The 15,634-nt window shown below is 33.4% G+C and overlaps 1 protein-coding gene and 1 long non-coding RNA gene across 17 annotated transcripts in view; one reads left to right on the top strand and one right to left on the bottom strand.

Annotated features, from left to right (window-relative positions):
* Positions 1-15,634, bottom strand: part of LOC408874 — a 229,536-nt gene that overhangs the window by 111,848 nt on the left and 102,054 nt on the right. For 2 of the 16 annotated variants that reach the window (XM_006570513.3, XM_006570515.3), the window contains exon 2: positions 10,612-11,000. The exons of 12 other annotated variants lie outside the window; for them this stretch is intronic. In XM_006570513.3, coding sequence (XP_006570576.2) covers positions 10,612-10,643 — 32 coding nt within the window. In that variant the 5' untranslated portion in view covers positions 10,644-11,000. The remainder of the gene's footprint in view (positions 1-10,611; positions 11,001-15,634) is intronic. 2 more of the 16 variants (XM_006570514.3, XM_006570516.3) reach the window with 1 other exon arrangement.
* Positions 14,088-15,551, top strand: LOC102654300. Its single transcript, XR_412580.3, has 2 exons — positions 14,088-14,949; positions 15,009-15,551. It is a non-coding gene; the product is annotated as an uncharacterized LOC102654300 (long non-coding RNA).

Genomic DNA, 15,634 nt, shown 5'->3' with positions numbered 1-15,634 from the left:
GAATATAATTTTTATTCGAAATAATTACTTGCCAATTAATAGAATTAACAGAATAAACTGAATTAATTCGATTTAACTTATTCCAAAAATATCGAGTTTATTTATATCGAGACAATTAATAAAAAAATTAGAAAATTAATAATTAAAAAAAAATTCGAAATTAATAAAAAAACGGATTCCATTTCCAACGGAATGAGAAGCAAAGAGAAATGAAAGAAAATTATTTTATGCGAATATAATTTTTATTCGAAATAATTACTTGCCAATTAATAGAATTAATAGAATAAACTGAATTAATTCGATTTAACTCATTCCAAAAATATCGAGTTTGTATCGAGACAATTAATAAAAAAAATTAAAAAATTAATAATTAAAAAAAAATTCGAAATTAATAAAAAAAACGGATTTCATTTCCAATGAGAAGCAAAGAGATTTCGTCAAATCGAAATCATCGAGATTTCCCCCCCCCCCCCCCCCTATTCGAATCGAAACGGATGATTTAATAGGATGTTCCTTACTTAACAAAATCCGGGAGATCTTACTTAATAGAAATGTCGTCGTAATGCGCTCTAATCGATTGTCGATAAGATCGAAAAAACCGCAATTAAATCGAAGTGACTCGAAGGCTCGGCGAAAAATCGATCCTCCGATGTTATTCTGATTCGCTTATCTCCAAGTAAGTCTCGAAACGAATTTTAAAGAGACTATTGAAAATATTAATTATAATGTAATTTTGATCGATAGATTGAGAGAGAAGAAGAAACGAAGAGAATGTGAAGTCGAGGCGAGAGGTCGTTTTATTATTTTATTTGAGAACGATTTATGTAAGAGCGATTGAAGATTGTTATGAGTGAGAATATATTTAACCAGGGGAGGAGTAAAAGCGAGCGAAATATTCTTTCGAGATATTCTTTTAATTTATCGTTGAAAGTTTTATCTTTTTTTTTTTTGTAGATCGTTAATATTATAATTAGAAAAAATGTAATATGTAAAAATATGTAAGGATAATATAATGATATTCATATTTATTATAAAAGAGATTTTTATTTGAAAAAAATAAAATTAAAAAAATTAAAATTATTAGTCTTTGTATATCGAATATATGAAAAGTGTTTAAATTAATATCAAAAATAAATAAATAAATAAAAATATATGTGTAGAAAAGTAAGAAAGGAAATAAGAAGCTAGGAACGAAGCAAGTGCAAGTAGTACGATCGTTGTATGGGCTGGCCTCAGTCTGACCAACCGCGAATCGAACCAACTTTCCCTAGTTCTCGATTCCAGATACCCGCTCTTTCGACACGAAACGCGGCTATTTCCGAATCCTTGTAAATTTTATCGTGCTTCGGACGGAAATATCCCAATTGTTATTCCATGCAAAATGGAAACGTAAAAAGTGTGTCGGCTAACGTATTGTTTCTTCGATTTATTCACAAAAATAGATTTGAATCGTTCGTTAATAAAAAGATAAAAATCTTTTCACCGAATTGAAAATTAATGATGGATGACATTCATTTTTCATTCTGAATGACGATTATATGACATCAAAAATGCATTGGAGGGAGAAAAAAAAATTAATGGTAAAACGTGGAGGAGAATAGCAAGAAAAATGAACGTTTGATTATCGATCGGTAACAACGTTCATTTTCTGTATCGATTAATTGAAAATAAAAATTTATTCACCGATTGAAAATTAATGTTCGTGGATTATGGATCGAACATAACGTTCATTATTCACTCTGAATGACGATTATATGACATCAAAAATGCATTGGAGGAAAAAAAAAAATTAATGATAAAACGTGGAGAAGAATAGCAAGAAAAATGAATGTCCGCTGGTTATCGATCGGTAACAACGTTCATTTTCCGTATCGATTGTGCAAGTGACGATAAAAATACATTCAAAATAATAATAACAAGGAAAAAAGTAACAACGAAAACAATGTGAAAAGATTTTTTAACGTCTCCAAATATACAAAAAGATTCGTTTTACATTTCATTTTGTAATTTCCATCTATTTTCCTAATTGGAGAGCAATTATAGATTCGATTGCTTCATTTTCGTTGCTCGTTGCAATGAAGGCAATAATGAATTTAAATAGCCAATTATAATTTACCAAGGCCAATTGTTCCCGAGATTCTCGAGATTAAGGGTGAACTTTGGAATTCTCTGCAAAATTCTTATCTCAGCAGTCCTATCATTTTAATTCGCTGCGAACGAATTACGAGATTTCATCTTTCGCGCCATTTTTAACTCGTCGATTTTTTCGAATCCTTTTCATCCACTTGAAAATCGAATATAAAAAAAGAGTTATAATAAACGTGATCGAGAATTCTACACGAAAGTATGTATAAAATTGTCGAGAATAAGAAAAAGATATTTTTCTCGACTCTTATATAATAATAAATAATAATAATCAATAATAATAATAATCAATAATAATAATCATATGCTCTCGAAAATTATTTTTCATCAATGAAAATCGAGAGTAAGAAGTGAAAGCATTACAGTGAAAAGTGCAATCATTGTTGTGAAATCAATTTGATTTTCAATCGAAAATTATCGTATAAACATTTCCAAACAAAATCGCCAAACAAAACGATCGAGGAATTGAGAAGGAAAACGATTTTATCAATTGGAAATATCGTTAACACAACTGACTTTCTTCTGCGGAACAAGAGAAAATTTATACCCGAAAAAAAAAAGGGATCCGATCCTCCTCTTATCGCGTTTCTTCCTCCTCCTCATCGTCGACGAAACAATGAATATCCGAGGAGAAGACGGAAAAATTCCAGGCTTCGAATCGTCTGCCGTTATCGATTATCTTCCTTGCACGAGAAGAATTGGATTCGAAAAGTTTTTTTTCCAAAGAGACGAAAGAAATATCGAGGCGAAAAAGCGCGGCCGACTTTCGATGCGTTTGGGAACGACAACCGATCAGCGAGAAAGAGTGAGAAAGTGAGAAAAATAACAACGAAACGAACGCGTAATTAATCGACCGTTTGCGAATAATCATGAGCAAATATACAACGAATTTGCGCAACTTGCGATAAAACGTGATCGATGTACAATTAACTTGTGAGATTCGTTGAAATAAAATGGTTATCCAGATTGATTGGATATCGAAACATTTCGTATACATATTCGTATACGGAAGATAATTTGATAAAACTTATTAACCAAACTTGTTTAATTTCGAAGCAAGAAAAGATGCACTTCGAAAAAAAAAAAAAAACGAAAGATGGATCTTTTATAAATTTTTCGAGAGTGAAAAAAGAAATTCAACGCAAAAATTCACAGGTTCGTTGTTTTTAAAACACGAAACGCAAGTAGATTGAGCAAGCAAAATCATCGTATTAACGATTCCAATTCGCCAACTTTCCTTCTTCCCGTGTGCGTGAATTCAGAACATAGTTTGAAAATTATCGACATGGTCGAATACGTCGTCGATACGTTTGCGAAGAAGGGCCACGGGATTAAACGACACAGAAACTCCAACGAAACTACTCGCTTATCGCGCGCGAGCGCAATAAAGATTAGGTTTCCACGACAACCTCGACCAACGGCGGCCCAGAGCGGATCCGGTATTGTTTCCGAGTGGGAAGAGCTCGATCGGCGTCGATTCTGAAACGGCGAGCAAATTGCTTCGAAATTTCAACACAGAGAGAGAGAGAGAGAGAAAGAGAAAGAAAGAGAGTGCTTTTAGGAAATATTGCCTAACCTATCCGAAGGATGGAATGACAAAGGAATAAAGAGAAACGAAAGAAGAGCAGAAATAATTTTTAGATTCTTTTCACATACAAATTTGAAAATTTATGGAGAGAAAGAGTGTTATTTTCCTTGTTGCTGAAGGCAATGGATGTAGAATATGTGGTCTCTTATCTTTTAAGAAATATCAAATATTAAAGTTGAAAGGAGAGTGGTTATAAGTAATAACATTACTCTTTTAAAGACGAGATCGATCAAAGAATGCTAAAAGGATTGAGTGTCGACTCTTTGCTTGGATACAGCGGTTAAATGATGAATTAAAGTTAAATTAAATTCTAATATATATATAAGATAATCGATCAAACAATTTTTCTTTATTTCTAATTTTCAATTTATTCTATAATCTAATGATCTTTCGCAGTAGAATCAAAAATTAGAAAAAGTTATTCGTTATCGTTAAAGATAAAGTTGAACGGAAAATGAGAGCAGGATGGGAAAAATGATCGAACTCGGGAAACGAAATGATCAAAGTGTGATTCGTCGCTTCGATATATATACACCTGGCTGAAAAAATTGATGGAAAAACCACCAGGTGTAAATCGAGAAACCAAAGGACTCTGTTGGAAAATTGCCCAAACACGGAATTCTCGACGAGCAGCGTAACCAAGTTTCTTTTTTTTTTCCAAAGGAGGGGGGGGGGGACATATTCGATGCGGAAGAAACCGCTCGATTTGAATATTTTATCTTTTTCTCTCTCGAGAAATTTTCTGGAAGGGGGATGACAACTTCCATGCTTCCATGCTCTTTTATTTATATTTCCACGTTTCTCGATTCTTCCGGACGGATTACTCTTTTATTTCTGTGAATTTACGATCGTGACATTACGATTAATACGATGGAATAAGAATCGTTTTCGAGAATTCAATTTTCGAAATGGGGATATTCAATATTTAAACACTTATAAACGGGACCAGTTTTAGAAAAATTATAAGAAAGATCGTGACGATTCCATGGAAAATTTAATCTAGGATTGAAAAAGATAGATCTCGAAACGGATTGAAATATTGAACGTGGAATATTTATATACCCCAAGATTTTTCATTTGGAATAATTAAATCGATAGTCAAAATTTATCTCAGAAACTTAATTTTCTTCGATCGATCATATTAATTTGGGATATATTCGATAATGTTGATTAATCCACGAAATATTTTACGCATATATTAAAATCTTTTTATAGATACTCGTACTTTTTTAATCGGACCGAATAAATTAATAGAAGGAAAAAACTTTCATCTTTTTTTTTCACCTTCGATAAGAAGAATGTTAATTAATTTAATAATATAATTTGTTCAAACTCTTTATGCAAATATACCTTATCTCTATTCTTTCGACTTCCTTTTGCTTTTTTTTTACATTAAACCTGATCCTACCCTTCCTTTTCGTTTCTACCTTCACGTTTTCTCCCTTATCTTATCTCTTCAATGTATATATATATATATAAAACTTTAGTTCTACCTTCTCCACTAATTCTTCCACTAACTCTTTCCCTTTTTTCTCTTTTTTTTTCATCGGTACACGGGTTACCTTTACCTCTCCTTTTTCCCCTTATTTTTCTTGGATAAAAGATTCCCGGGGTTTGTTGGATCCCGTGCACGAGAATCATTCTTGAAAGCAAGTTTTCAATCCTGCCACGGCTTATCTTTGCAACTCCGTGTTCCTGCTTCATCTTGTATACATATATATGTATATACACACACACATATATTCCTTTATATATTCCAGAAAAATATATATTCAACCGAGAGAAGGAATGGGAATGAAAAATGGGCTCGAAGAACCCATGTGGTGCCAAAAAAAAAAAGGACGAAAAAATGAACGAAAATAGACTGAGTAGACGCGATGTAAAGATTATGTATGTATTTCGTAACGAAATGAAAGAACGTTTTTTGCAAAAAAAAAAAAAAGAAAAAATTTGGGACGAAACGAGTGTAATTTTTTATCGCTTTCCTCGAAAGAGAGAGAGAGAAAGAGAGGAGAGAAAAACCTTTTGAAAATTAATCGAATATTTGTGTATCTGCGCGCTCAACTATCCCCGTTTAACGATACTCGGTCTTCGGTGTTTTAACCATGAATATTTCAAATTGTTGCAAACAGCGGAGGGGGAGGAGCAACATAACGCCGGTAATGAATGCATTATGGATAAGGAGAGGGAGGAAAGGGGGAGGATAAAAATTTTTTACCAACACGTTCGACAACGATGTGGAAAATTCATATTTTCATGACGGCTGATGTGAACGTACGCGTCACGAAGAGTTTTCTATCGTATGACGAATGAATGTAGGCTTTATGAAGATTTTCAATCTTATGGCGTGTAAACATACGCGTCAAGAAGATTTTCTATCTTATGGTGTCATGGAAATTTTTTATCTTATGGCATCATGGAAATTTCCTATTTTATGACGTCATGGAAATTTTCTATCTTATGGCGTCATAGAAATTTTTTTTTTATGGCGTCATAGAACTTCATTTTTTTATGGCGTCATAGAAATTTCCTATCTTATGGTGTCATGGAAATTTTTTATCTTATGTCGTCATGGAAATTTCCTATCTTATGGCGTCATAGAAATTTCCTATCTTATGGAAATTTCCTATTTTATGGGGGCATGGAAATTTCCTATCTTATGGTATTATGAAAATTTCCTATCTTATGGCGTCATGGAAATTTCCTATCTTATGGCGTCATAGAACTTTATTTTTTTATGGCGTCATAGAAATTTCCTATCTTATGGTGTCATGGAAATTTTTTATCTTATGTCGTCATGGAAATTTCCTATCTTATGGCGTCATAGAAATTTCCTATCTTATGGCGTCATAGAAATTTCCAATCTTATGGAAATTTTCTATTTTATGGGGTCATAGAAATTTCCTATCTTATGGCGTCATGGAAATTTCGTATCTTATGGTATGAATGTGTGTCAAGAAGATTTCCTATCCCATGACGCCATGGAAATTTTTTACTTTATGGTGTCATGGAAATTTCTTATCTTATGGCGTCATGGAAATTTTTTATTTTATGGTGTTATGGAAATTTCCTATCTTATGGCGTTATAGAAATTTCCTATTTTATGGTGTCATGGAAATTTCCTATTTTATGACGTCATGGAAATTTTTTATTTTATGGTGTTATGAAAATTTCCTATCTTATGGCGTTATAGAAATTTCCTATCTTATGGTGTCATGAAAATTTCCTATCTTATGGCATTGTATGTGCCAAAAAGATTTCCTATCCCATAGCGTCATGGAAATTTTTTATTTTATGGCATTATGGAAATTTCCTATCTTATGGTGTCATGAAAATTTCCTATCTTATGGCATTGTATGTGCCAAAAAGATTTCCTATCCCATAGCGTCATGGAAATTTTTTATTTTATGGTGTTATGGAAATTTCCTATTTTATGGCGTTATGGAAATTTATTTCATAGCATTATGGAAATTTCTTATCTTATGGCGTCGTGGAAATTTCCTATCCCACAGCGTCATGAAAATTTCCTATCTTATGGCGTAAATGTACGCGTCAAGATTTGTTATTCCATAGCGTCGTGGAAATTTTTTATCTTATGGCGTCGTGGAAATTTCTTATCTTATGGCATTGTGGAAATTTCTCATCTTATGACGTCATAGAAGTTTCTCATCTTATGGCGTCATGAAAATTTCCTATTTTATGGCGGTTGACGTAGACATACGCGTCATGTAGAGATTTCTTATTTTATAACACGAATATTATGGCGGTTGACATGGACATACACGTCATGGAAATTTTCCATCCTAATAACGTGAGCACACACGTCATGAAGAGATTTCTTATTTTATAACACGAATATATATGCGTTATGAATTTTTAAAAAGAAATATTCATAAAATGAAAAGAAATTACTTTTTTAAATATTCCATTCCTTCTTTACGCATTATTATTGAAATATCGAAAATGAAAACAAATTGAACGAGTTTTATTAAAAATTATCATTACATTTCTTTAAATTCCTATGAACTTTGAAGATTTCGTTGAATTTTCGAATATACTTCAAAGAATAAGAATATCAACGATGTCAAATATTCAGAATATTTATAAACTCGTGTGACCAAATATTTATAAATAAATATCAATTAACAATTCGCTCGAATATTATCAAATATACATAAGAAGAAAATATAGGTTAGATTCACGTCACCACTTTCGCAAAAATCGAATAAATTCAACCGCGAGCAAACATTCGAACAACTGCTGAAATATATTTCCTCTCCTTTCGATCCCCTTCCCGAACTCATTGTCTCTCTCTCTCCCTCCTAGATTAGATAACATTTCCCCCTCCACCGATTCCTCGGAATTCCGTTGCAGAGGGTATCGCTGTGGCGCGTTTCTGGTCGAGCGATCGAGAGAGAGAGTGGAGGGGGAAGGCTCGCTCAGCGGACACAAGTCACTCGAACGGAATCGAATGAATCTCGCGGCTGCACTAGCGCTGGGTGGGATCGCTAGCTCGATGAACGCGTGTCAACATTGGAAAGGAAAAGCTGCAGCCTCTCTCGGGCAAGGAGGCGGTGATCGATAGGGGTACGATTGAAAGAAGAAGCTTCCTCCTCCCTCCGCGGATGCGTAAAAGATAAATGTTAACGACTGTCCCCCGTTTTGCCTCGCGTGTATTTCTCGAGGCGAGCATCGAGAGTCGATTGGACGTTGATCGATGCGGCCGCGGGATCTCGTCGCGCTTTATTTCTCGATCCGGTTTCTTCGATTTACATCTCTGCGTTTCATTTTTCACGATGCGTGTCGATATTCGAATATGTCGAGCTTCGATCCTTGATAAATGTAAATAAATCTTGAGAATCTTCTTCTTCACGAAGGAGTGGTTATTTATGAGCGTAAATTTGAAACATTGTGAATTTTTGTGAATATTTATTCGTTTCAAATTAGGGGGAGGAAGATACGATCGACGAATGAAAAGGATTCGTTAACTTTAAAATTTGAATAGTTTTAAATAAATATTTTTAAAAAAGATTTAAATTAATTTAATGATTTCAGATTAAATTATCTCATAATTTTCTTGAATAAAAGTTTAAGAAAAAATATAAGAAATATATTGTTGTAAATAATATATTAATATTAGTGAATGGATATTCAATTAATTGTTTTCCTAATTATGTTAATAAAATAAAATTATTGATAAAAATTCAATAGTAAATTTTATTTAAAATATTAAATTTATCGTTTATTGATTTGTTATTATAAAGAATTATAATATAAAGAATTAGAATTGATATTACCAGTCCAATTACATCTCCTAGTTTATTAGGAATTGCTCGTAAAATAGAATATGCAAATAAGAAGTATCATTCAGGTTTAATATGTGTTGGAGTATTTATTGGATTTGCAATTTTAAAATTATCTGGATCTCCAAGATGATAAGGAAATTAATAAATATAAAATCCTAAAAGATCTTTGAATTGAAAAATATGGATGAAATGAAATTTTATAATTATTAAAATTTGAACCAAGAGGATTTGATGATCCGGTTAAATGTGAAGCAAATAAATGAAGAATTACTATAAATAGAATCACTAATGGTAAAATAAAATGTAACGAATCTCTGAGATTAAATTTTGAGTCTTGAAAATCAAATTCGAGTATCTATTTTTCATTTTCGAAGTTGCCTCTCTCGGGAAAAATAATAGTGTCATTTTTCTCTTCGTAGTTTCTTCACTTTTTCACTATGGAAAAGCTTTTCCATAGTCTTAACCGTAACTCTTACGTGTAAAAGCGCTTTTATCCTCTCCATAGTGCGTTACCTATGCATCTACAATTTAATACCTCGTTGAAGAAAAAATAAAAAAGCTTGGTCGTAATTGATTACAAAATTGTACAAATATTAGATAGTTATAGAAATATATTTTTCATTTTTACAAATTCAATTTCCACAAAGTTTCGAATATCTTCGAAATTCGTGATCTTACGAATCATTCGTCACGGACTTGCGGGCTCCTGAGATGCCTTCCCCAAGGAAATTACTCAGAAGAAATAATAAGAAGGACGGGAAGAAAAATATCGAAATTCGAGAGACAAAGCTGATTTATAAAATGTCCCGATTTCCGTATAACGAAACATTTCGAACGGTTCCTGTCGCTAACACTAACGTTATTGACTTCTGTATGTGACATCTCGTACAATTTTGCGGCCATCGTACACACACGTCGTCTATTTCACTCGATATTTCAAATTCGAAGTTTTAAAACCGGCTTGAATTCGCTTCTTATATTTCTCTAGAAAAATTATCGATTGGAAAACCTCAAAAAAATTAATTTCATCATTTTACGAATGATTCGCGACATTGAGGAGAAGGTTGTCCGGTTTTCGCTTCCGTAAACTGCTCGCAAATATTTGAATCTCTTCGCGGCTCGATTCTCGGTCGATAAACAATCGGCTCGGTCGATAAACAATCGGACGAAAATTAAAATTGCAAGTTTTTGCCCGGGTATAAATTGTTCGATCCCCGATATTTCAAATAATATGGACAACGTTCTCAACAAAGCATGAAAATTCTTAAAATTTAATAAATGACACGTGAAAGAAACGAAAATTAATATTTTTCCATACATTTACCAGATAAAATCGTGTATCGCATATCACAATCGAAGTTAATAATAGAATAACTATTCGTTTCGATAATTCAACGATATATACAAATAAAATTTATTCGAGCATTATTTTAATATAATTTTAATATAATAATATAATTGCTCGAAGTAACTTTATTTTTCTTTTTCCAACACACTGTCGCAGAATTATTTATACATAAATTGAAAGAAAAACAGCAAGGGAGGATTAATATTAAGGGAGAATAGTCTTACCAGTCGAAGAAGTTCCAGAGACAGGTGAACATGATGATGGCGCATCGAACAACGACAACAAGGCTTCACACGGCTTCGATTTCAATTCACTCGATCTCCGTCTCTTTTTGCATCACATTTTCATCCACGCACTACGACGACCATTCCCCACCGTTGCATTCGTCTACCATGACATTTTTCCCCCAACGAGATTTTCTCATTATACTCTCCAAGTTGCAAACAATTTTCACGAACGAAACTAGGAACTTTGATACACTATGATACACAGAATAACATACGCGAAAAAATTCTGTTATGTTCCATATCTATCTAGTTGGTTCTATTGAGCTTCAAGTTACGTCTGTTTCTAGAATATCCTAGAAACGTACGAGATATAAAATTATTCCCATCTAGAAGAATATTATTCCCGATTTATTATTTGAAATTGTATAAGTAATTGTTAGACGAAGGAGGAGATGGTTGAAAGGAAAAATTATTTCGTTCCTATTTTCTATTATTCGAAAGTAAGAATCTCGTAAGAAAAGATAAAATGTGAAAATAGATTTTTTTTCTACTTTATAATAATTTATATCGAAGCCAGAACGTTGAAATACGACGAAAAAAATTATTCGCAAGATTCAGAATAAAGATCGGAATAATTATTGTCATTTAATTTTGTTAAAATGAATTTTTAAAATGGATTTTTATTCACTTTTATCATGTTACTTTAAGATACAATTAACATAAATATAAATAAATATCAAACTGATAATATCACAATAATTTTCTGTCCAATCTTTTTCAACTCGTATATCTCTCTCGAGAGGTCAACGATGCAAACAAACAGTTAGTAAACACACACAGTATTATTCTCCAAGATTCTACACTCCTTGACAACAATATTGTTCCATCCTCTTATTACTGTTACAGAACAAGAACAAAAACGTATCCAAAATAACAACTAATAATATAATGTAATACACTCGTCAAAATTTTCAAACTCGATTTCTTATTCGAAGAAACTTTTATAACCTCTCTTCCTTGTGACAATCCCGACAACAAAACACGTTCGAGTAGAACTCGAGAGAGGGCGCCAAGGAGGTTTAAGAAAATGGCGGGCCTGTTGCTACTTTTCGGTCTAGTGGAGGGGAGAGAGGCAAAATTGCATTGTCCCCGAACGAACTGTTTGTCATAGAAATCGTCCTCCCTCCCCCCCGAGATCTTGCCCTGGCAATTTGTCAGTTAATTCGGGATCGCGGAATTGCAAATTAACCGTCCGTCTTTTCTCCGCGAGATATGTAATCTCGCCGCTAACGCAAACAGTAGGAGGGGAAATTGCACACGTAGCGGCGCGTATACTACCCGGCCCCGCCTGCTTTATTAGCTTTTCACGAGCTCGCGTTACGTTTTCGCGGCACGATCCCCCTCCTCCTCCTCTCTCCCCGCTCCTCTCTACCCGTGTATCTTCTAATTCGAGAAAGAGGAAAGAAACTCCTTAATTCCTCGGGGAATTACAATAACGAAAACGATCATTTTTTTTAAATTATTTTAGTAGATTTTCGAGTAAGTACGATCGTTTATCAGGATGAGTGAAAAATTGTTTTTATCGAGCTTTATTAAAAACAAAGATATTATGTGTAGTTTCTTTTTTTTAAATTAAGATTATTTATAAAAAATTTTAATTATTTAAAATTATCGCTTCGAAAGTCTTTTACGTTTTATGTTTCTGAAGAGGTTAATTGATATTTTAAATTTTGTATATTTTATCTTTCTTTAATTTCCTTCGCAATATACAAATATACAGACAGTAAAGATTTCAATAATAAATCGAGATGTATCATTATGACTATTTCGCGAGGATAAAAACGTTTTACGACGTTTGAACGATGCGATATGCAAATTCGAGACACGCGTTCATTTGCATAATAACGCGTGAACGTAACGAAACGCGTGTACCTGTAGAATGAGAAAACGAGACGAAAAAGCGCGACATCGTTTCGAAAAAACAACGTTTTAAACAAGACTAATATAAAAAAAAAAAAGAATCATAAAAGAATATCACATGTTTTCTTTAAAAAAATTTAAAAAATGAAATATCACGAATTACTTCGATTATCGAAAAAAAAAATGGACATATTTTTCAATAATTCAAATAATTTTCGTGTCACGGATTTATTTTTCTCTCATCCATACACTCGTTTTTTTTTTTATTCTCAATAATTATTATCATTTCTCCATAATTCGAACGAATCTCGCTAAAATGCTCGAAAATTAATACTTGAAAATTTCCATTCCCAACGAACAACCTGTTTTTTTTTTTTGAAAATACATATATATATACGGCATATGCACTCGTAAATTGGTTTCCAGTGAGGTAGTAAATAAGAGGAGCGGAGTGTCGTCAATAGCTTAAGTACCGGCTTAATTGGACGATTAAAAGGACGAGCGAAAGGAAAATCCAATACGGGAAGGGAATAACGGGGGAGATGGCAACACTGGCCGTCGCGAGTTTGTCGTTTTGCTTTCTCTCCGCGATGCGAGAGTGGCGCGCCGTGTCTCTCCCTCCCTCTCGCGCACCAAGCGAGTAGAGCAAAACTGCAATTGCTAAACGCTGTTTCCGTGTCGCGTTACATCGCTCCATGGCGAATAATCGGAGGATAATGGAGGGAGATATAGGAAACGAAACGACAATGGAAACGCGAGTAAGAACTTTTGTTATTCGATTTGAATGGCGATCCAAATGGAACGAGAGAAATAATATGGGAATGGATTATATTTTATTCGTTATTGAGTATTTTGTGGAAATACTTTTCAATACTTATTACGATCTTTTTTTTTTTAATTCTTTGTAACGTATTCGAATAATTAGAAAGTTTTAAATTTTTTTCAAAGATAAATTAGGATAAGATAATTAATAAAAAATTGTTCGGTGTTGATATATTTATGGAATATCTAATATACAAAAATGCCCTGTCTTCTTTATTCGGTGCAAACTTAAATTGTTTATAATAAATATTTTGACCGATATTTTTTTTTATCTTTGAAAAAGATAAATAAGTATATTTAACAGGGGATTTAATTCAATTGAATTAACGATGAAGAACGGGATCGTACAACAGGGGTGGATCGATGAAAATAATCCAATTATTTAAATTAGGTAAAATATTAGTTTAAAAAATACCTGCACTGCAATCACAGACTAAAGACATTATTCGAAGAAAATAATTGTGGAAATTTAACCAAGTCTCAATTTCGTATACGATGAATCGACTTCTTCAATAAGATTTAACGAAAAAAATTAATAAATAAAATAATAATAAAAATAAATAAATAATTCCAAGCAGAAATTTAATTTATATCAAAAAATATAAAGCCTCTATATTCGCTATATTCAACTTCTTCAATGAAAATTAACAAAGAAAAATTAATAAATAAATAATTCTAAACAGAAATTTAACTTGTATCGTAGAAAAATATGAATACAACGAAGCCTCTATAATCCTGAATAATTAAATTAAACTAATCGATAAGAATTAACGAACGAAAAAAAAAAAAAATTGATAAATGAATGACCTCAGAAGTTCATCTCGTATCGAAAAATCACGATTAAAATTCGAGTATTAAATTAAACACGAATATATCCACATCAATCCTCCTAGATACGTTTATTCCACGAATATCCCCCATCAACGCTCGAAGTATAATCGAAAATTAGAAAAATCGTCGCATTCTCCCTCGCCAAAAAAAAAGAAAAGAAAAGAAAAAAAACCTCTCAGCGTGTCGTTTCACACGCGCCTATTTTTCCACCGCCCATTCTTTTCTCACTTCACAGTAAACCCGCGCTTAAACGTCTCGCCGAGCAATATGTCGAGGCGAGGCGTGGGGCGGACAGCTGTGCACGCGGGCGATTTGAAAAAAAGCACTTCGCACAAAAGGCGAAGAAACAGCGAAGCGAGAACAATGTGTGAGAGAGAGAGAGAGAGAGAGAGAGAGAGAGGCGGTGGGTTAGAGGAGATCGGCAAGGTCAATGGCGAGCATCTCGCGCGCCATCTCTTTTTAATGCGGCGCGCGTGCTACGCGATTAGCCGTTCGCTTCTGTTCGCTCGTGGCCCACTGTGCTCGTTCCACTCCATGGACGGAGTGGGGAGAAGAGGAGTGGAGAGGAAGAGGGAAAGGTGAATAGAGATAAGAAGAGTGGGGCGATGGAACAACGGTCGACGAACAGCCGCTCGAATTCAGTACTTCACCGTGTTTCCCCATTTCAATTCGGCTAGATTAGGAAAAAAGTTTAAACCGAAGTGCTTCTCCGTTTAACTCGTATCCCCTCTCTGTGTCGTTTTTTCCTAGAATAGATGAAAGGTGATGATGGAACGAATATTTACGAAAGGAAGATTCCAATCGATTCTCTCTATTTTCAGATTTTGATTGGGATTTGGAAAAAATCTGGTATAAAGTGTTTTTCTGGTTCGAAGAGAAGAGAAGTGTGTCGAAAGGTGATGAAAAATATCGATAGGTTACCACCGATGTGGAGTTATTTTTATATTTAGATAATTCTAATTTTAATTGATATTTGAGTATTGGGAAAGGTATACTTTAAACTGGTATTTCAATGATGGATAGAGGGCGTGTTAAAAGTGTGAATATGGAATACGTGCAATGCTGAATATTAATCGATTCTGTTTTTAAAACGTTTCCCGATTTTTATCGGGATTTGAGATTTTGGAAGCTATTATAAAATATACTCGTTTTCGCTTTGCTTCGAACGTAGAAGCGCGAATGTGGAATTAGAATGAAGAGTGGCGGAAATAGTGCCGTTCGAATCCTGTTTTCGCATTTTTCCCGATTTTAATTAGAATTACTCGCTTAACTCGTTTCTGTGCGTGCTTCGAAAAAGGTGTACAAACGTGAAATGTGTTCAAAACAGTGAATGTAGAATATGTAAAATTAGAATTAAAAAATAATACCCAGCAATCATTCGATTCTCATTTTCAGTCATTTTTCCCGATTTTTATTAGGATTTGAGATTTGGAGACTACTCTAATTG

Source organism: Apis mellifera, linkage group LG6, assembly GCF_003254395.2.
Source record: "Apis mellifera strain DH4 linkage group LG6, Amel_HAv3.1, whole genome shotgun sequence".
In the NCBI taxonomy this organism is placed as follows: domain Eukaryota; kingdom Metazoa; phylum Arthropoda; class Insecta; order Hymenoptera; family Apidae; genus Apis; species Apis mellifera.
Note: the sequence above shows the minus strand (reverse complement) of the source record. Positions and strands in the feature narration are given on the sequence as shown.